The sequence below is a fragment of the Pocillopora verrucosa genome, chromosome 12 (assembly GCF_036669915.1).
Source record: "Pocillopora verrucosa isolate sample1 chromosome 12, ASM3666991v2, whole genome shotgun sequence".
Classification (NCBI taxonomy): Eukaryota; Metazoa; Cnidaria; class Anthozoa; order Scleractinia; family Pocilloporidae; genus Pocillopora; species Pocillopora verrucosa.
The window spans coordinates 18,247,483-18,268,329 of record NC_089323.1 but is presented as its reverse complement, the minus strand read 5'-3'; the positions used below and the strand labels follow the sequence as shown (position 1 = coordinate 18,268,329).

The 20,847-nt window shown below is 37.8% G+C and overlaps 2 protein-coding genes across 2 annotated transcripts in view; both read right to left on the bottom strand.

The window, feature by feature from the left end:
- Window positions 1–9,380, bottom strand: part of LOC136277095 (uncharacterized) — an 18,881-nt gene extending 9,501 nt beyond the window's left edge. The window contains exons 1-19 of the mRNA XM_066158759.1: window positions 9,289–9,380; window positions 8,571–8,603; window positions 8,008–8,289; window positions 7,187–7,354; window positions 7,045–7,077; window positions 6,538–6,819; window positions 6,285–6,443; window positions 5,715–5,759; window positions 5,254–5,286; window positions 4,763–5,044; window positions 4,231–4,404; window positions 3,976–4,008; window positions 3,299–3,580; window positions 2,554–2,724; window positions 2,263–2,295; window positions 1,589–1,870; window positions 970–1,128; window positions 508–555; window positions 104–136 (exon numbers count right to left, since the gene is read on the bottom strand). Of these exons, the coding sequence (XP_066014856.1) occupies window positions 104–136; window positions 508–555; window positions 970–1,128; window positions 1,589–1,870; window positions 2,263–2,295; window positions 2,554–2,724; window positions 3,299–3,580; window positions 3,976–4,008; window positions 4,231–4,404; window positions 4,763–5,044; window positions 5,254–5,286; window positions 5,715–5,759; window positions 6,285–6,443; window positions 6,538–6,819; window positions 7,045–7,077; window positions 7,187–7,354; window positions 8,008–8,221 (2,431 nt within the window). The 5' untranslated portion in view covers window positions 8,222–8,289; window positions 8,571–8,603; window positions 9,289–9,380. The remainder of the gene's footprint in view (window positions 1–103; window positions 137–507; window positions 556–969; window positions 1,129–1,588; window positions 1,871–2,262; window positions 2,296–2,553; window positions 2,725–3,298; window positions 3,581–3,975; window positions 4,009–4,230; window positions 4,405–4,762; window positions 5,045–5,253; window positions 5,287–5,714; window positions 5,760–6,284; window positions 6,444–6,537; window positions 6,820–7,044; window positions 7,078–7,186; window positions 7,355–8,007; window positions 8,290–8,570; window positions 8,604–9,288) is intronic.
- Window positions 8,557–20,847, bottom strand: LOC131771494 (von Willebrand factor A domain-containing protein 2-like). Its single transcript, XM_066158923.1, has 21 exons — window positions 20,770–20,847; window positions 19,342–19,364; window positions 18,979–18,999; window positions 18,089–18,417; window positions 17,753–17,975; window positions 17,589–17,621; window positions 17,077–17,247; window positions 15,838–16,166; window positions 15,506–15,728; window positions 15,285–15,326; window positions 14,369–14,697; window positions 14,031–14,253; window positions 13,807–13,848; window positions 12,702–13,030; window positions 12,370–12,592; window positions 12,206–12,238; window positions 11,695–11,865; window positions 10,732–10,764; window positions 10,125–10,406; window positions 9,289–9,453; window positions 8,557–8,603 (listed from the first exon to the last, which is right to left on the bottom strand). Exons 1-21 carry the CDS (start codon window positions 20,814–20,816, stop codon window positions 8,557–8,559), a joined length of 3,318 nt encoding a protein of 1,105 aa, XP_066015020.1. The 5' UTR covers window positions 20,817–20,847.

Sequence of the window (20,847 nt, the reverse complement as noted above, 5' to 3'; positions counted from 1 at the left end):
AGTAGACTGACACTCTTTGAGTGTTACAACGAAATTTTACCGAAAGTGGAAGTCACACCTTGCTAATACACAGAGTTACACGTAAGAAGGAAACTGCACCAACCTTTCAATCCAACGGTGATTCTGATCACTTTCCCTGTAAGGAATAAAGTATTTTGAGTCACAGCGAGGGAAAATCAGTTTTACCCCTGCCTTCAATTTCACCATGGAAAGTGAAGAACACAAGACAGAAGTCAAGCATCCGAGAAGTTCACTTAATTGGTGCACTTTGAGCCTTTTTTCTTCCTTTTTTGAAAAGAGCCTAGCATGAGAGGAGACTGAAACAGACAGGGAAAACACAGGGTGTGTCACGTATCTCGATCCAGCCCCTTCCCGTCCAGACCAAAGTTCTGCTTTCACTTCCCCTCCATGCCCGTTAAAAAAAAAAAAAAAGGAGAAGAAAATACCGACTACTAACAGTCTACTTTACTGCTATTAATAAAAGCTGGAATAGCTGCTAGAGCTCACCTCTGTATGAAGGAACAACTGGACGAACAGGCCTGACAGGCCGACGTCCTGTGGAGTGTTTAAAACAAATATTAAATCAATATTAAGTCATGTCTAACTGATAAATGCTAATGTAGAGGAATGCAGACATTGGATATATAAATTAACACTTAATAATCAGGTCAAATAAAACACAAAAAAGAAAAACAACTCCACAAGTGAATTTGGATCGGAACGAGGAAACGATATTTCTTCTTGTAAAAGGTCTAGTTTTCATCTTAACATATTTATCCAAACAAACTAGCGGAGGATACTAAATAAAGGGTAAGGATAGTGCAAATTTGTGAACAAATCAACAACATTAGTTCCTCTCGTTCGTCACAATGGATCCCTTCTTTAATAATTTTCATAACTTTATTCAATATCTGGTTGTTAGAACAACGTTTCTAATTCAGTGCTCCCTGTTCGCAGCCTAAAACTTACTTGCACAATTTCCCCATTTCTTGTCTCGATCGTAGTTGGGCGTCAGAGCACACCAAGGTCGTTTGTGGTTCTTCGATGTGCAGTGATTGTAACGACGTCCTTTGTAGATAAATGGGAATGCACAGCAGTAGCGCGAGGTAGTTCGTTTCCTGCATGATCCTACAGGTGAGAGTTCAAAAGTAACGGCACGAATGATATCTCAAGTCGAATAAAGTCACGCTCCATAAAAAGTTACTCATATTAACATTTAGTAGAGTAATATCAACCATATTAAGTCATGTCAAAGTTACACGTAGGGTCAGGAAACGAAGTTAATTTCATATCAGGTAAAGTTGTGTTAATCTGTCACACCATGTCACAACATGTCCAGTCATATCAAGGTCACGTTCTGTCACGTAACGCATTTTCACCGATAGAGTCGTGTTAATCTATGACGTCATGTCACTGTTGAGGTCACGTTGTGTCATGTTACGCATATCTGGTAAGTTTTAAATCTGCTAAGTCAATTCATGACATGTAAAATTATGTAGCGCAGTTTCATTCAAATCAGGTTAAGTCATGTCCATTCATGTCAAGTCGAGTACTGACAAGTCGTGAGCCACAATTCCTGTGCTCTCACCTCGAATAAAATACACGTCATTAGCCCACGGGCCACCTTTGCCGTTCCTACATCGATTGGATCGTCCATACTTCCTGTAGGTCAAGTGAGCTCTTGGACCTGTAGCGCACCATCCCTGATGCTGAACGGAAAAAGCCCTGTAGCCACGTCTCGCTGCAGCTGCGAAGCACTTGAAAATGGCGTCGCTTCTTCTTCGGTAATAGCCGCGGACAAGAAAATCTTTGCCATCCATTTGTGGAATGGCTCGACGGCCAGTGTCTCGCCAACATCCAGCAGGTTTAACTGAAAAGAGAACAGGAACCACTCCATGTAAAAGTTAGTGATTAGTCCTAAGTGATTTAACCCTTTCACTCCAAAGAGTGACCAAAGAGAATTTACTGCTAACAATATTCTTTTATTTTCCAGCAGAAAGGTTTTGACAAGAAATTTTACCTGGATTTAATATCAAATTCTCGAAGCTAAAATGATTACAGATATATGGAGGAATCTCCAGAGAATTTGTATTTAGATCTTGGCAGGGAAAAGGTCAAGGGTCAAAAGAGGTGAGATCAGAGTTCATTTTTGTACAGTGTGTCTTACGAGTCTACAGTTTCTCGACTAAAAATTCAAAATTTATCCGAGAATTTCTTTTTAACATAAATATAAAAAAGAAAGAGAAAGGTGGCCATACTTACGCAAGACATTAGGTGTTACCCGGATTGGTCGAGCTGTAAAAAACAAACGCAAATAAAACGTAAATAACTTTCACAAACAATACACGTATCTTTTCAAATTTTTAAAATGGCTGTCGTACAGCGCGCAACTGATCTATCTTGTCAGTTGTGTGGGGCGCCTTTTTACTTTGTTAGTTATTTTAACTATGGCTATAATGTTTTTGAATTATATTGTTTTCATCAATTTGTTGTCGTTCAATTGTAATAAATAGATAAAAATAGACACAAATAGATATGAATGTACGAACTTACGGCGTGCTCCACCCCTACAGTATCCCCAAAGTCTCCGTCTCTTATAGTCCGGAGTTATATAACACCAACTTTGTCCCCGTTTATTCTTGGCGCAACTGTTGTATCGGCGCCCGCGGTACACGAAAGGAAACGAACAGCAGTAACCTGTGGTAGTGCGATATCTGCACTTTCCTAAAATTGAAACACATCACTGACAATAAGAATCTTTCACTAGAAAACTCTTATTATTCAACACAATCATTTAGTTCACTTTTCTCACTTATTTTTGCTTTGCCCTATGCGTTATTTAGTTTTTCGATTTTTCTTCACAGAACTTTTAGTTTAATCATGAGTGATTCCTAAATTAACTACATCTAGTTTCAAATCACCAGCGACCCTTACAATCGGATTGGCTATCAGTAGAGCAAATTTTTTTTATTACGAATCGCTCTATTTTTTTTGCTCCAAATCGTCTCCTTTTCTCAAGCCAATGAAATAACAACAATGAGGAGCTGAAGACAAAACAACCAATCACATTCCAAGGTTTGCTAATGGTAACCAATCAAATTGCAAGAAAACGAAAGACAATGAAGCCATTGTGTGGCAACTTTGCAACTTTTGTCCCCAAATCACGAGTATGATTTCCGACCAAACTGCATTCCACTCAGTTCAGTTACCATTGCGAAGAACCAGAGAAAACGAGAAGGAATGATGAAATAATAGAAAAAAAAAACTCAAGTAGATATTCTGTAAAAAATCACTTCACCTGAGATCCTGTAGACATCATTTGCCCAGCCACCTCCCTTTCCATTCCTACATCTGTTTGAACGGCCATACCTGGCATAAGTGAACTGGGCACGGGGTCCTGAAAAACACTGACCACCATGTTGGACCCCGATGTACTTGTAGCCAAACCTGGCAGCATCTAAGGCGCATTTCTTTATGGCAAAGCGACGTTTTTGGTAGTTTCCTTTCAGAAGGATACTTCTGCCTTCACGGTAAGGGATGGCTCTGCGAGATGTGTCTTTAAAGCAGCCGACTCTTTGGACTATAGACGAAACGAGACACAAGGGAACACTTGCATTGGTTCTGATTTACCATGTTATAGTTTGTCGAGAGAACTCGCTAAAGCTTTCATCCAGTTAACTTTTTAACTAAATCAAGTTCCGCCTGAGTAGAATACTTTTTTTTTGGTTGCGTTCCTATAATTCCTCTCAATACCTATACGCTGCTTGTGACATTGAATTTTGATAAGGTTACCTATTGTGGTTACCAAGCTTCCGGAGTAGTTTTAACCCCCCGGTCAAAATGCGCTCTGATAGGCTCCAAATGAAAAAAAATATGTAGTAGCTAATACGACTGACAAGTGTAACACTAACACAACCACTCTGGCAAAACACTAAACGAAAGAAGGACTAGCAAGATATTAATAGCGTTACGTACGTGTTACTAGCGGTGTGACCTTGATGATAGGAGCTGAAATTGAAAAAAGAAAACGCAGATTAAAACTAGTAATATTTCTCTCACAGAGTTTTAAGAACTAATTTACAATTCTCTCACATGCAAACAAACAAACCAATTGGGATACCCTAGTTGTTTGTTCGTACGATGTATCCTATTCTTTACCACTTAAATAAAACGAAACCGGATACATTAAAGATATCATCCCTATATATTGTTTGACAATATATTTCTCACCTCCTCGTCCTCGGCAGTAACCCCACAATTTGTCCACGTCATAATTTGGAGTTGAGGCACACCATGGACGACGGTTTCTAGAATTGACCGTGGTACAGCTAGTATACTTTCGGCCCTTGTAAACGAACGGGAACACGCAGCATTCACCACGGGTTGATCGAACTCTGCAAGACCCTGACGTCAAAGGCAAAAAAACCCAATATAGTGAGAGTGTGTCGCACTACGGCAATTGAGTGTCGGGATCACATTGACATTGTTTTTACGGCCCCGTCATTGGTTAACTTCTCAGCCAATCAGCTTCAAAAATTCAACCAAAAGCACAAGAATCAAAATTTGGTTCACTTAATGTTTGCAAGAAACTGTTGATATGAACTATGCTTGAATAAAAATGGACAAAAGGAGTAAACAAATTTTTTCCAAATATGTTTTTACCAAAATTTCCATATGATATGCATATGCTATAAATCAACTTGAGGTTGACAGGTTTCTAGCAATAAAACATGAGGGTTACAAAAACCAAAGCCATCTTTACCCCTTAAGACGTACACGTCATTAGCCCAGGGTCCACCCTTTCCATTCCTACATCTGTTAGATTTCCCATATTTGGCATATGTACGATAAGCGTGTCTAGCAGAGGCACACCATCCGCCATGTTGGATTGCGAATACTGTGTAACCTCTCCTCTTTGCCGCCAGAGCGCACTTCTGAATTGAGTACTGCCTTCTGCGGTAATTTCCTTTAAGGAGACGACTTTTGCCTTCCAACGTTGATATGGCTCGTCTTCCTGTGTCCCTGAAGCAGCCGAGTCCTTTAGCTGATTAAAACAAAAACAACGAAAAAATCAGTATTTTACGAAACAAAAAATCACGTATATATGTCGAGGGAAATTACGAAAAAGCCTTTAAGGAAAGAGAAGTACATGTTTAACGTGGTTTTGGGTCTAAACAGTATAAGGTAAATCAACTACATAGGCATATTGTGCAAGTTCATGCGAGAGAATTTTAATAATTTTAGTTTACTCACCCACTAAAACCACTGTGATGCGGATTACTCGTCCTGGAAAAAAAGAAAAAAACAAAACAAAACAAAAAATAAAGTTTAAGCTGAGAGATTTAAATCCACTATATGTATAAACTATTACAACAATTCACTTATTCATAAAGCTGCTACGATGATTGGAGCAAGAGCCTAAACACAATATTGTAAGCTATCACAAACTTATCATAAGCTATAACTGATTATTAGTGACAATATCAAAAAAAAAATTATGTGTACTATGCAAAAAGTACCTAACAACTGTACTCTTTACAGTTAATTTAGTCCATTCAGCCAGCACACATGATCAAAAAAAAAAAAAAAAAAAAAAAAAAACAATGGGCAAAGTTGTAAACAGCTCATATTCTAGAAATGGAATGTATGAAAGACTTCAATTCAGATAGAAGTTTACTCTTTTATCAAATATGAAAAGGTACTACGACACTTACCTCTAACTCGTGGTACAACAGGTCGGACTGGTTTACGACGTCGGCCTAGTGTAATGGAAAAGGATTCAAAGTCTCGTGAAGGATTTGATGGTTTAAAGGGGTCACTGCTAATATTAAGCTATACAGTACGTTTATTATTTAGTGTTTCTCACTAGAGGCTCGGGTAAAATTAATTTCTGAAGCAAAGTGAAATAGCCTGTATTCATCAATATTTTCTGGGTCTCCTCTGATGTTAATCACTCAACTCTGATAATGACTTCGACTAAGGTTGTCAGAACTACTATCCACAATAGTCCTTCTCAGGACAACTGTCAGCCAGACAATCAGACTGCACAACTGCACAATTAATTTAAAGTATTTCAACACATACACCATAAGTAGCTGGTTTATGATAAAACTTACATTTACAAAAAAAAAAAAAAAAGAAAAAAAGAACAATGGGCAAAGTTGTAAACAGCTCATATTCTAGAAATGGAATGTATGAAAGACTTCAATTCAGATAGAACAACATCAGGGATGGTGTGCTACAGGCCCTAGAGCTCACCTGACATACGATAAGATAAAACTTACATTTACAATTTCCCCATTTCTTGTCGCGATCATAGTTAGGTGTCAGAGCACACCATGGTCGATTGTGGTTTCTTCTTGTACAACTGTTATAACGACGTCCTTTGTAGATGAATGGGAATGCACAGCAGTAGTGATTTGTGGCCCTTCTTCGACATTTACCTATAAAAACAAATTTTTATGTTATCCTATGAAGATAATTATCCCATATATAAAAACAGTTTAAAACAGTGGTATTCATTTTTCTTAAACCTACCAGAAACAAAGTAAACATCGTTTGCCCATGGACCACCTTTGCCATTCCTACATTGATTGGATCGTCCATACTTCCTGTACGTCAGGTGAGCTCTAGGGCCTGTAGCACACCATCCCTGATGTTGAACAGCAAAAGCTCTGTAGCGTCGCTTGGCAGCCTCCAGAGCACATTTTGCTATGGCATCACTTCTTCGTCTATAGAAACCACGCACAAGAAGGCCTTTTCCATCCATTTGTGGAATGGCTCGGCGACCTGTATCTCTGTAACAGCCTCGGGATCGAACTGTAATACAAGAAGTATCAAAATCAATTCTCATTTGGAGAAAGAAAACAAGAAAAGAGACAGGTCTCAGCCATGTTAATTAGAAGAATAGTAATAATCATTTAAATCCAGTACCATTTATTTCATTTGGCATCACTTGGACAATAATGACAGTACTGTAAATACTAAAAATGTGCAAGTATGATGTGACACAAAAACAAATAACAAAACTATTAAGTTACTTACTCACAACTCCACTGGTTACTTTAGTTGGAGGAGCTGGTGGAGCAAAAGAAGTTGACAAGCATTAGCAACACTGCAAAAAAAGTAACTAACAATTACCTCACTTTGATCAAGTCTAATGTTTATAGTATATCTTCATTAATACCTCTGTAACCACGGCAATATCCCCATTGTTTGCTCCGAGGATAATCTGGTGTAATTGGACACCATGGCCGCCCACTCTTTGTTTTTGCACATCTATTGTAACGGCGTCTACCATAGGTGAATGGGAACACACAGCAGTAACCAGACGTAGTTCGTTTTCTGCATTTTCCTAACAAAAAAGAAACACAAAACATTTCCTTTGGCTAACTGATCAAATCAGGGAAAAAGGGAAAAAATAAATGATACTACTGTCATTCCACATTCAAATACTGCAAAAAAAAAAAGCAACAAACAATGACAGCATTGGAAAACAAAGAAATACATAGGAAAAGTGATGATTATCATTAAAAGCAACCATTGTCTTCAATGTTGGTTATGTAAATACATATTTTTTCAGATATATTTTTTAAAGAACAATGAAAAGTAAATGAATTGGTCAACTTCTCAACACTTGTAACTACTTGCTACTTGAAAAGATTTCATCAAAGTTTCTTGTAAACTAATAAATGAATATATTATACTTTCCAACATTCAACCCTTTAACTCCTATGAGTGATCAAGAAAGAATTTCTCCTTACAATAGCAATACAAGATAGGTGATGAGAATCAAAAAAATATAATTTAGGGGATTCTTACATGATCCAATATAAATTTTCCAACTAACATCATAAGAGTTGTAGACTGTAAGGAGAATTACTAATGAGATGTGAAAGTGAAAAGCCTAGGTAATATTATGCACATTTGATATTTCAATCGAACTGGAATTTATATAGGCAAGTTTGCCAATTTGGAAACTGGAAATTTCACCAAACACAGTCTCACCTATAATCCTGTAAACATCATTAGCCCAAGGTCCACCTTTGCCATTCCTACATCTGTTTGATCGGCCATACTTAGCAAAGGTTTTGTGAGCCCTCGGTCCAGATGCACACCATCCACCATCTTGGATTCCAATGAACTGATAGCCACGCCTTACAGCTTCATAAGCACATTTTTCAATAGCTTTTCTTCGGCGCTTATAGTTTCCTCTTAACATAGGACTTTTACCATCTAGTTGTGGGATGGCCCTACGCCATGTATCCTTAAAACAACCAATTCTCTGGACTGAAAAAAGAGGACAAAAGAAATGTGTTTTGTTATGTTATATTATAATATTAGACCAAAAAATTAAACAAAATTTGGCATGGACAGACTGCAAGGAAGCTTTTGGTTTGACCTAGATTCAGTTTTTGATCACTTACTAGCATATTATCAGTCTGTCATTAAAACTTTTTTCACTCTTCTAATAGTACCCTTGACAAAAGTCTGAACTGCATTCTTATTACACAAAGTATTATCAGCACCACCACTATCATCAGTTTAGAATTTGGTTTATAAACACTTACGTCTCAGGGGTGGTGTGAGTCTTACTAGACGTCCTGAAAGTAGAAATAAAATACTCATACTTTATCACATCTATTTGAAAATAACTAGTGACCCTTGTAATTTGATTGGCCCTTAATCAGAAAGATGTAATTTATTCAAAAATCACACTTTTTTCTATGAAGAGCACCTTCTCCCCCAACCAGTAAGGATGGAAGAGTAAGACAAAACAAGCAATTGGATTGCAGATTTCAGCAATGTTATTTATTCACCAATTATACTCTTTTCCTAATTTTCATATTCATTTTCTTTTGCCACAGGATTAGTACAACAATCGTGACTACCAATATCCAATAACTTGGACCATCAAATGATGTGATTTCAAAACGGAAGTACTGGTAATAAGGCTTTGTTTCTAGAACTATGGGACTGAAATCATAATTTTGATTTCACATCAAAAAAATGCTGTGCTTGGTCCATTTGTCTTTCTCGTAATAGCTTTTTTACACTGATAACAGTCCACAAATGAACTAAATTTAAGTCTTAGTTAGGGGGGGAAGCTCGCAGTCATCACCCAAATGAGCTTCCTCACAAACAAATTTGCATATATAATTAAAAAATGTATTTTCTTGCCAAAATATAATCTTAATCTGAAAATCTAAATTACTCATTTTACTTAGTATTACCAATGAAATAAATTTAACGGAATTAAAAGTTGAGTCATCAAACACATTTCTTCACCTGCACCACCACAATATCCAAACAATTTGTCTACATCATAGTTGGGAGTTATAGCACACCATGGCCGTCGAGATCTTATTCTGGTACAACTGTTGTATCGTTTACCGCGGTAAATGAACGGAAACACGCAACAGAAGTTTTGAGTTGTGCGTTTTCGACATGACCCTGAAAAACGCCAAAAAAATTAGGCAACAGCTAAAGGACTTGTTCTTATACAATATATTTTCCCGTTTCCAACGCACTCACAGGAGATTTATGTTGTGAGATTATCTTAGTTTATGAAAACTTACTGTGAGAACTGCATTACTGAAGACACTGTAATGACTTTGTAACAAATTCCATGGCACGCGATTCGCAGATGCACTGCCTGGACAAACGTTATGATCACAACTTCTCGTCTTACAGGCACTGATATCGTGAAAGGGAGTTCACTTGAAATATATAAAAGCTCAAATGTATTTCAATCATAGGCTGGAATGTCGTGAAATTTTGTCTCGTTAACTAAACAATTGATTGGCATAATGGCTCAATGTCCGCCATTTTGGTTTAAAGAGTCCCAGCCTTCGCTCAGTTACACTGGTGATATTTTGGTACTGTACGCGTTGCCGGAAGCTTTTCGTAAACAAGGGCACAAAATCAAGCTTTTACCTTAAGGTAAGTTAAGTTTCCTTTGATTATTTCGAATGTGTTTGGATAAAAAGTTAAATTAAATGTGGAGTAAAATTTTTAAATGAAGTTTCAACATCAACTTGTGGTACCTCGGTAAAAATCCATTCTCAGATTTTGACTTGTTGTACATATATTGACAGACTCAGTCACTTTTTTAACAAACTTACCCTTAAGAAAGTAGACGTCATTTGCCCAAGGTCCTCCCTTTCCATGTCTACATCTGTTGGATCTTCCGTATTTACCATATGTTCGATACGCATATTTCGCGGAAGCACACCATCCACCATGTTGCACGGCGAAAACACCCCAACCTCGCCTTTTCGCTGCCATAGCACACTTCTGAATTGCGTAACGCCTTCTGCGGTAACTTCCTTTCAAAAGACGACTTCTGCCTTCCAGTGTTGCTACCGCTCGTCGACCAGTGTCCCTGAAGCATCCTTTACTTATTGCTGTGAAAGTAAACACTCAACATGTGATTATTCAAAGGTTGTGCAAGGGCCTCGAATTAAAATCAGTAGCGTATATGTACTCACAAGTCTTTGAATTCAAGACAGGTCAATTAGTATTATTAACTTATTGAGTTATGAATTCACATCGACACTTTTTATTTAGCTCGCTTGAAAAATAGTTTTCCCTCTAATTCACGCCTTTCCACGACGTACTTCCTATGAAATTGGGGTAAAAACAACTAACGATGAAAGAAAACCCGAGTCCTTCCATTAAAACACATCAGTTCTCAGTAGATGCCTCAGGTACAAAAAAAAAAATTTTTACCTATGACGTTTGCAGTAATTCTGATAACTCTCCCTAAAATGAAACAACAAAGAGCAATTGTAAGTTCTGCGTAAAAGACTTCTTACTTAACAAAACAAGCGTATGAGCAAAAACAAGTAATAAAAAATTGGAATTGCCACTGAAAGTATTTTTTTATATAACAGTGTAGTAAGGGATATCTGATAGTCTTGACAGTGTAACGAATTTTCAATGTTTTTTCAGAAAAAATACTTCCAAAAGAGGGATGGCATTACTGTAACATCGCGATAGTTTCGGCAACAGTGGTTTCAATAATGTTTGGTGGTTTAGGGTTAATGTTAGGCGAGTAGTTTTGAAGGCCTGAGGAGCTTTCACTCCCTAGGTTCGTCCGGGCTTCTCTGGGAAATTTTGTAGGCCTGAAGGGCTTCCACTTGTTGGGGAATTCTTGGCTCCCCTGGTAAAATTTTGATGGTTTGAATATTACAATTGCATTTTTGGCATTTTGAGATCCATTAAAAAGCCGGTTGCTCTCTTTTTCTTGGCCGTCAACCAATTTGAAGAGAATTTAATGTATGTCAGATTTTAGCCAGCCCATAACATGAAACCAGATCTACCAGCTATCTGGATGTTATTTAAAAGCCCTAAGTAAACAGAAAATGCAGAAAATAATCACTCTCAGCATAACTGAAATACTCGGAATTTGGTAAGTGTATGACGGGTGAAAATACTGCTTTTTTACGGGGCCTTGCTCATAGTCTAACGGCCATGTGAAACAGACGGTGCATGCTTCTAATTTCAGAATGATTTATTTCATACATCTTTGGTTCAACTTTTCAAGAGCTGGTCATATTATGTTAAAAAAAATCATATTTTTACAACAATTCATGACAAAATTTTTGTGGCCTGCTAAGGATAGTAAATTTCAAATTGCTTAGGTTGCCGTTTTTTAAAATTGTTAATTAATTTTTTTTAGCTTAAACTTACTTCTTCTGAGGCATTTTCGTTCACATTCAGCTTTTGACCCAAAGTTATTAGCATTTCCTCGGCACCCGCCATAAATGAACATCTGGCACCTTCCTGTGGCCCTATTGTAGTACCATCTTCGCATTGCAGCACGGCAAGGACCAGTTACTTTTGGAAGGTTACAAATTCCCCCTTTTAAAGAAAAAAGTCACCAATAAGCCTGTTGAAAACAGCGATTACGCCTTGTGTGTTCCATTGAAATTAGCCTAACATTTTATGCCAGACTTCGATAAAGGTCATTGATCATGAAATTAAAGTTAGGTCTAAGTAGCTCTGTATCCCTGATTTTTTTAAAGTTACTCTATTATACCAGGCAAGAAAAAGGGAAAAACTTTATATATCGTTCATATTTATTCATATCAATTTAACTGTAGCTCTTCCTTTGTAATACTGAGCTTTTCTTTCTTTAAAATGTTTCGTGGTTCAGGCACGATACTAAAACTGTTACCATAAAAAAAAAAAATAAACTTACTCCCTCCACTTGGAGGTCTCACAGGGCGCGTACCTGGAAGCAAAACACACCAGCTTTCATTCAAAATTAAAAATAATACATTTCTTTTGATAATAATCCATTATAATGACAAATTTTCTTGTCTATGAAGCCTTTATATCTCATACTAAAATCTACTAACACACCTTTGCATGCTCGTCGTTGTATAGTACCCACTATAGAGCCCAATTGTCTAAACCCGGCTGTTATCACGTGACTTCTCCGTCCTGCCGCTATTTGTAAGAGCTGTCTACTGTTGTATTTCCGACCGATTCCAACCGCATAACATTTGATGTTTGCTCGTCGGAACAAATTTGCAGGAGACACCACACTGTCATATGATCTTCCATCAGTCATTACTATAGCAACCTGAAACACAAAAGATCCAGTTTCTGTTTAAGTATAGAAAATGGAGCATCTAGTTTTCCTGCTGATACAAATGTAGTTGAGATGGTTTATCAAAATCTTACAATTATACCTTACGAACTCCTCTCCGTGCATATCGAAACACCCGGCTATAACAGTACCGCATAGCATATCCGGTCCTCGTACTACCCCTGGGGTATCGTATGCGACTAATGGCATTTAGAATTTGTCCTTTGGAACGATAACGTCGAAAGTCGAAGATCAGACGAGGACTTGACGAGTACAGTACGACTCCTACTCGGGTTTGCCCGCCTCTGAAGTTAAAGCGGCTGACAATCGCTCTGACGAAGTTGAGGCATCGTCGGAAGTTTCCTCTGCCATACTGCTCGATGCTTCCTGAACCATCGATGACGAAAGCCAAGTCGACCCGAGCACGGCACGCTGCAATTAGACATGAACACAGGAGTGAACTTTCTTTTACAGTGTGTAGGGACAGTTGGGCACGTTTTTCATTTTAGAACGACTCAAAGAAAGTAACACAACTCTGATTGGCCAATGGGTCAGTTCTTTAGGCATCATTTCCGTTGAACTGCAAAACCTGTTTTTCCTAACCACCTATCCTTTCAAGCCATTAATTTGGACTCTATAATGCTGCAAAAAACTAACGCCTAGTAAGAAATGAATATCGGAATGGTGTTAGTTTAGGTTATTAAAAAAAAACGGCATCCTATTAGCGTGAACTCCACACCGAAAGCATTAAAAATTTCTCCTAGCTCTGTAGACACAAAATAGTCCTCCTTCCAATTTCTATCTAGCTAGACCGTTTTTTTCTTTTTTTTTCAAGAAATGAGCTTCAAAACCCTTGCAAATCAGTATCGGACTGTTGCTAGTTTCGGTCATTTAAAAAAAACGCATTTTATGAGCGTGACCCCTGTACAAAAAGCATTAGACAAGTAGGGCTGGGATACGAAGGCTGAAGACTTTTCCGCCACAATATTCCGTTAGCCTTGTAGACTAAAAATTATTTCTAGCAATTTCTATCCAGCTAGACCGATTTTTCTCTGTCCTGAAATGAGCTTCAAAACCCCATTACGCAGAACAAACCCCGGGCTTAGAGAAATACCTGCTGCTGCCATCACTTTATGAGAATATTGATATCAGATGCGATGTGAAAATGAGTTTAATGTTACTTTGTACAAAGTGTGTGAATAACTTACCCCCTCTTGGTGGTCTTACTGGGGGTCTGACAGGGCGTGTACCTGCAGGAAAAACACATCATCTTTAACTTAAATTGAAAAATAAATAGAAAAAATAAACCAAAAAGACTCTTTTTGTATTTGTTTTTATTGTTTAAATCATCTGTTGCTCTATAATTATAGATCTTCTACTTTATGAAGCCTTATAGTTCCAATATTGAAGTTCAAATTAAAAAGTAACACACCTCTGCATGCTCGTCGTTGTATAGTACCCACTATAGAGCCCAATTGTCTAAACCCGGCTGTTATCACGTGACTTCTACGTCCTGCCGCTATTTGTAAGAGCTGTCTACTGTTGTATTTCCGACCGATTCCAACCGCATAACATTTGATGTTTGCTCGTCGGAACAAATTTGCAGGAGACACCACACTATCATATGATCTTCCATCAGTCATTACTATAGCAACCTAAAATACAAAAGATCCAACTTCTGTTTAGATAAGGGAAATGGAACATCTAGTTTTCCTACTAATACAAATGTAGTTGAGATGGCTTCACCAGTCAAATATCTTACAGTTATACCTTACGAACTCCTCTCCGTGCATACCGGAACACCCGGCTATAACAGTACCGCATAGCATATCCGGTCCTCGTACTACCCCTGGGGTATCGTATGCGACTAATGGCATTTAGAATTTGTCCTTTGGAACGATAACGTCGAAAGTCGAAGATCAGACGAGGACTTGACGAGTACAGTACGACTCCTACTCGGGTTTGCCCGCCTCTGAAGTTAAAGCGGCTGACAATCGCTCTGACGAAGTTGAGGCATCGTCGGAAGTTTCCTTTGCCATACTGCTCGATGCTTCCTGAACCATCGATGACGAAAGCCAAGTCGACCCGAGCACGGCACGCTGTAATTAGATATGAAAACAGGAGTGAACTTTCCTTTACAGTGTGTAGGGACAGTTGGGCGCGTTTTTCATTTTAGAACGACTCAAAGAAAGTAACACAACTCTGATTGGCCAATGGGTCAGTTCTTTAGGCATCATTTCCGTTCATCTGCAAACCTGTTTGTCTTAACTACGAATTGTTTCAACCTTTATTTTAAATCTATAATGCCGCAAAAAACTAACACCTAGTAGGGAATCAATATCGGACTGTTGCTAGTTTCGATCATTTTAATAAAATCGCATTTTATGAGCGTGACCCCTGTGCAAAAAAGCATTAGAAAAGCAGGGCTAGGATAGAAAAGCTGAATACTTTAACGCGACAATATTCCCCTGGCCTTCTTGACACAAAAAGTTCTTTCTTGCAACTTTTATCCAGCTGGACTGTTTTCTTTTGTTTAAAAAATGAACTTCAAAACCCCATTGCACAAAATAAAACCTGGGCTCAAACAAATGCCTGTTACTGCCATCACCTTATGAGAATATTGATATCAGATGCGATGTGAAAACGAGTTTAATGTTATTGTATACAAAGTGTGTGAATAACCTACCCCCTCTTGGTGGTCTTACTGGAGGTCTGACAGGACGTGTACCTGCAGCAAAAACACATTAGCTTTGAGTAAAATTGAAAAATAAATAGAAAAGGTAAACCAAAAAGACTCCACAGTATTTGTTTATTGTTTAAATCATCTGTTGCTCTATAATTATAGATCTTCTACTTTATGAAGCCTTATAGTTCCAATATTGAAGTTCAAATTAAAAAGTAACACACCTCTGCATGCTCGTCGTTGTATAGTACCCACTATAGAGCCCAATTGTCTAAACCCGGCTGTTATCACGTGACTTCTACGTCCTGCCGCTATTTGTAAGAGCTGTCTACTGTTGTATTTCCGACCGATTCCAACCGCATAACATTTGATGTTTGCTCGTCGGAACAAATTTGCAGGAGACACCACACTGTCATATGATCTTCCATCAGTCATTACTATAGCAACCTGAAACACAAAAGATCCAGTTTCTGTTTAAGTATAGAAAATGGAGCATCTAGTTTTCCTGCTGATACAAATGTAGTTGAGATGGTTTATCAAAATCTTACAATTATACCTTACGAACTCCTCTCCGTGCATATCGAAACACCCGGCTATAACAGTACCGCATAGCATATCCGGTCCTCGTACTACCCCTGGGGTATCGTATGCGACTAATGGCATTTAGAATTTGTCCTTTGGAACGATAACGTCGAAAGTCGAAGATCAGACGAGGACTTGACGAGTACAGTACGACTCCTACTCGGGTTTGCCCGCCTCTGAAGTTAAAGCGGCTGACAATCGCTCTGACGAAGTTGAGGCATCGTCGGAAGTTTCCTCTGCCATACTGCTCGATGCTTCCTGAACCATCGATGACGAAAGCCAAGTCGACCCGAGCACGGCACGCTGCAATTAGACATGAACACAGGAGTGAACTTTCTTTTACAGTGTGTAGGGACAGTTGGGCACGTTTTTCATTTTAGAACGACTCAAAGAAAGTAACACAACTCTGATTGGCCAATGGGTCAGTTCTTTAGGCATCATTTCCGTTGAACTGCAAAACCTGTTTTTCCTAACCACCTATCCTTTCAAACCATTAATTTGAACTCTATAATGCTGCAAAAAACTAACGCCTAGTAAGAAATGAATATCGGAATGCTGTTAGTTTAGGTTATTAAAAAAAAACGGCATCCTATTAGCGTGAACTCCACACCGAAAGCATAAAAAATTTCTCCTAGCTCTGTAGACACAAAATAGTCCTCCTTCCAATTTCTATCTAGCTAGACCGTTTTTTTCTTTTTTTTCAAGAAATGAGCTTCAAAACCCTTGGAAATCAGTATCGGACCGTTGCTAGTTTCGGTCATTTAAAAAAAACGCATTTTATGAGCGTGACCCCTGTACAAAAAGCATTAGACAAGTAGGGCTGGGATACGAAGGCTGAAGACTTTTCCGCCACAATATTCCGTTAGCCTTGTAGACTAAAAATTATTTCTAGCAATTTCTATCCAGCTAGACCGATTTTTCTCTGTGTATGTGTAAGTGTATGACGGGTGAAAATACTGCTTTTTTACGGGGCCTTGCTCATAGTCTAACGGCCATGTGAAACAGACGGTGCATGCTTCTAATTTCAGAATGATTTATTTCATACATCTTTGGTTCAACTTTTCAAGAGCTGGTCATATTATGTTAAAAAAAATCATATTTTTACAACAATTCATGACAAAATTTTTGTGGCCTGCTAAGGATAGTAAATTTCAAATTGCTTAGGTTGCCGTTTTTTAAAATTGTTAATTAATTTTTTTTAGCTTAAACTTACTTCTTCTGAGACATTTTCGTTCACATTCAGCTTTTGACCCAAAGTTATTAGCATTTCCTCGGCACCCGCCATAAATGAACATCTGGCACCTTCCTGTGGCCCTATTGTAGTACCATCTTCGCATTGCAGCACGGCAAGGACCAGTTACTTTTGGAAGGTTACAAATTCCCCCTTTTAAAGAAAAAAGTCACCAATAAGCCTGTTGAAAACAGCGATTACGCCTTGTGTGTTCCATTGAAATTAGCCTAACATTTTATGCCAGACTTCGATAAACGTCATTGATCATGAAATTAAAGTTAGGTCTAAGTAGCTCTGTATCCCTGATTTTTTTAAAGTTACTCTATTATACCAGGCAAGAAAAAGGGAAAAACTTTATATATCGTTCATATTTATTCATATCAATTTAACTGTAGCTCTTCCTTTGTAATACTGAGCTTTTCTTTCTTTAAAATGTTTCGTGGTTCAGGCACGATGCTAAAACTGTTACCATAAAAAAAAAACAATAAACTTACTCCCTCCACTTGGAGGTCTCACAGGGCGCGTACCTGGAAGCAAAACACACCAGCTTTCATTCAAAATTAAAAATAATACATTTCTTTTGATAATAATCCATTATAATGACAAATTTTCTCGTCTATGAAGCCTTTATATCTCATACTAAAATCTACTAACACACCTTTGCATGCTCGTCGTTGTATAGTACCCACTATAGAGCCCAATTGTCTAAACCCGGCTGTTATCACGTGACTTCTCCGTCCTGCCGCTATTTGTAAGAGCTGTCTACTGTTGTATTTCCGACCGATTCCAACCGCATAACATTTGATGTTTGCTCGTCGGAACAAATTTGCAGGAGACACCACACTGTCATATGATCTTCCATCAGTCATTACTATAGCAACCTGAAACACATAAGATCCAACTTCTGGTTAGGTAAGGGAAATGGAATATTTAGTTTTTCAGCTGATAAAAAGTGGTTGAGATGTTTTGCCAGTCAAGTATCTTACAGTTATACCTTACGAACTCCTCTCCGTGCATACCGGAACACCCGGCTATAACAGTACCGCATAGCATATCCGGTCCTCGTACTACCCCTGGGGTATCGTATGCGACTAATGGCATTTAGAATTTGTCCTTTGGAACGATAACGTCGAAAGTCGAAGATCAGACGAGGACTTGACGAGTACAGTACGACCCCTACTCGGGTTTGCCCGCCTCTAAAGTTGAAGCGGCTGACAATTGCTCTGACAAAGTTGAGGCATCGTCGGAAGTTTCCTTTGCCATACTGCTCGATGCTTCCTGAACCATCGATGACGAAAGCCAAGTCGACCCGGGCACGGCACACTGTAATCAAATCAGTATAAGACATCATTGATCTCTCTGTTACAATGTGTAATGGTAGTTGCATGCAGAGATGAAATTTTGTAGGGGAAGGTAGACTTTGCCTATTTACACCATAAAATCTACCCTTCAATCGTCGTCACAAAAAGGTTTTTTTCCACTACTATCCAATCTATGATCTATATTTTTTCAGAACTAATGTTTCAGACATTCATCGGATAAAAAAGAAAGTGTAGGGTATTTAAGGTACACCCGTGCTCATTTTTTAAGGTTTCATTTTAGATGCATTAAAATTCAACGGGCCCGAAAGGATCCTTTTTCGTGATCTCTGTTCGTTATGCTCAACTTTTTCCAGCTAAAAGAAATAGAAATAAGTTAAGGGCTATCACTTACGCACCCTTCAGATTTCATCGATCGAAGTAAGTTATGTTTGACTTACCGGAAGAATAGTTCTATTTAGGAGCATTTTATCTTAGAGGGCCTGCATTCTAAAACTATTAAAATTGAGAGGAAACTTCGTTGGCTTTATTGTAATGGACTTAAGCCATGATGCTCAAAACATACCTGGACGGGGGATTGATCTTCCTAGAAGCAAGAGAAACAACACAGGTCATGAATTTTGTATCGATGGTACCGATTTAGTAATTCGTGTCAAAATCGCTAATATTTGTGAGTAAAAAAAAATTAATTCATGTTCTGTTTGAGATGAAAGTATGTTACTGAGTTGCACTGAAATCAGTGTGTCTTTGCATCAACATTCGTCACTGACTTAACTCTTTCCGCCAATGAGTGACCAAATGGCATCTGATTGGTTGAGAAAAATGCGCAAGTTTTCTTGACCAATCACAGAATAAAGTAAAGCAAAACCAAAACAAACTTCGATTACTTTAAGCACTTAATTGAAAAAGCTCTTTTAGGAAAACTCACCATTTACTTCCCGTGACTGGTACCTGGGTGAAGAAATATATAAACACTAGTTTCAACAGATACGAATGTAACATCGCACTTCTCTCGGTTTTAGTCGAAGAAACTCGAATATTTCTCATCAATAAATTTTCAGCTCTGAATATTCTGATTGTTTCACTCAACTACAGTTATCAGCCCATATTCCGAGTCACCTTATATGGAAATACATTGCACAACTGTTGCGAAGCTGAAAAAATCACCAGATATCCAAACATTCAGGATTTATTGAAATTTTATCATTTGAACAATTATCAACATGCATTTATGGAATAATTGTTAATTACTTCAAAGAGATGATAATCCACAACGAAAACTATAAAAAAAAGTTTTGCTTTCACCAGCTAGAACTGATTTCATCACAATTAAAAAGACTGACATAAAATATTTAAATGACAGATTGTCATGCTTGCTGTATTTGATTTAAATTTTTTCCCAGTGTAATATTTTTAACCACCATTACAGAGGGACGTGATGTTTTTCCTTATTGCACCACACTTGAAACAAATTTTCACGGCATATTTACAAACAAGAAACAGCAAGACCTGCAAAGTGCAAGGTGTCTCCTTAACTTTAAACAAAATACTTTTGTTCACACGCATGCAACCATATTATTTCTTCTCAACTGGACCCTATGGTTCAGTGAGCGAACGCTTGTCTTAGTGTAAGTTTTACGTTGTATAGTACCCAGGTGCTCTTTCATGTCTAGTAACAAATAATTCTCTTAATTTAGGACTGGTAACTAATTTCTTAATCGATAAATAATACATAAGAATGAACACTTAAGGAAACCTAACTGACAAAGATCAAAGAGGAAAATAATTTCCTCGGTCGACTTTCCAAGTGAAGATCGATCTTTTAATGCCACTTATTCCTGCAATAATTACATTGTCTGTTGATTTCGTGAATTGAATAATGTTAACGTTGAAATAAGCCCAGCAATTGATGGTGGACAACAGGTTTGCATATTGTATATTTTCGATCGAATCTCAAGATCAAATTCTCTTTGTAGAAATCTAAAGGGTGGATAACTTTAAAAGGAATGTACGATTATTAGAGGAAATTTGAAGATTTTAGAAAACTTATCATCGATAACGTTTACGAAACAGGCGTCATTATTAACATGATTTTCTCGCTTAAAACGCTAGACAAAATTAGCAACAATTAAAGCCCATTAAAAGGCGTTCTCAAGATGACCAAAGAATCTTGAGAGCAACAGAATAAACCTTTTTTCAAGTTAGTTACTTTTATAGAAACTATTAGCCCATAACACTTTTCATCTTTCATTTTAAAATATGCTGTTTGAGTATCTGCTGTTGGATACAAAGAACGTTCAAAGCAAAATTCTAGACGAGTTAAATTACATCAAAAAGAGGGACTTGATTTACTTACACTTGCAGGACAACAGTCGACAGAAAAAGTGCTCGTATCCAACCCATCGTCCCTTTTAGTGGAGATGATTTCGTGGAC

Bases quoted from the DNA above. Each gene is read 5' to 3' on its own strand.
- LOC131771494 (XM_066158923.1), bottom strand. From the start codon at position 20,816: ATGGGTTGGATACGAGCACTTTTTCTGTCGACTGTTGTCCTGCAAGT. The intron at 18,418-18,978 runs GTATGTTTTGAG...ATTTGATTACAG, and splicing joins AAGATCAATCCCCCGTCCAG to TGTGCCGTGCCCGGGTCGAC. The intron at 13,849-14,030 runs GTGTGTTACTTT...TTTTTCCTGCAG, and splicing joins ACAACGACGAGCATGCAGAG to GTACACGCCCTGTCAGACCC.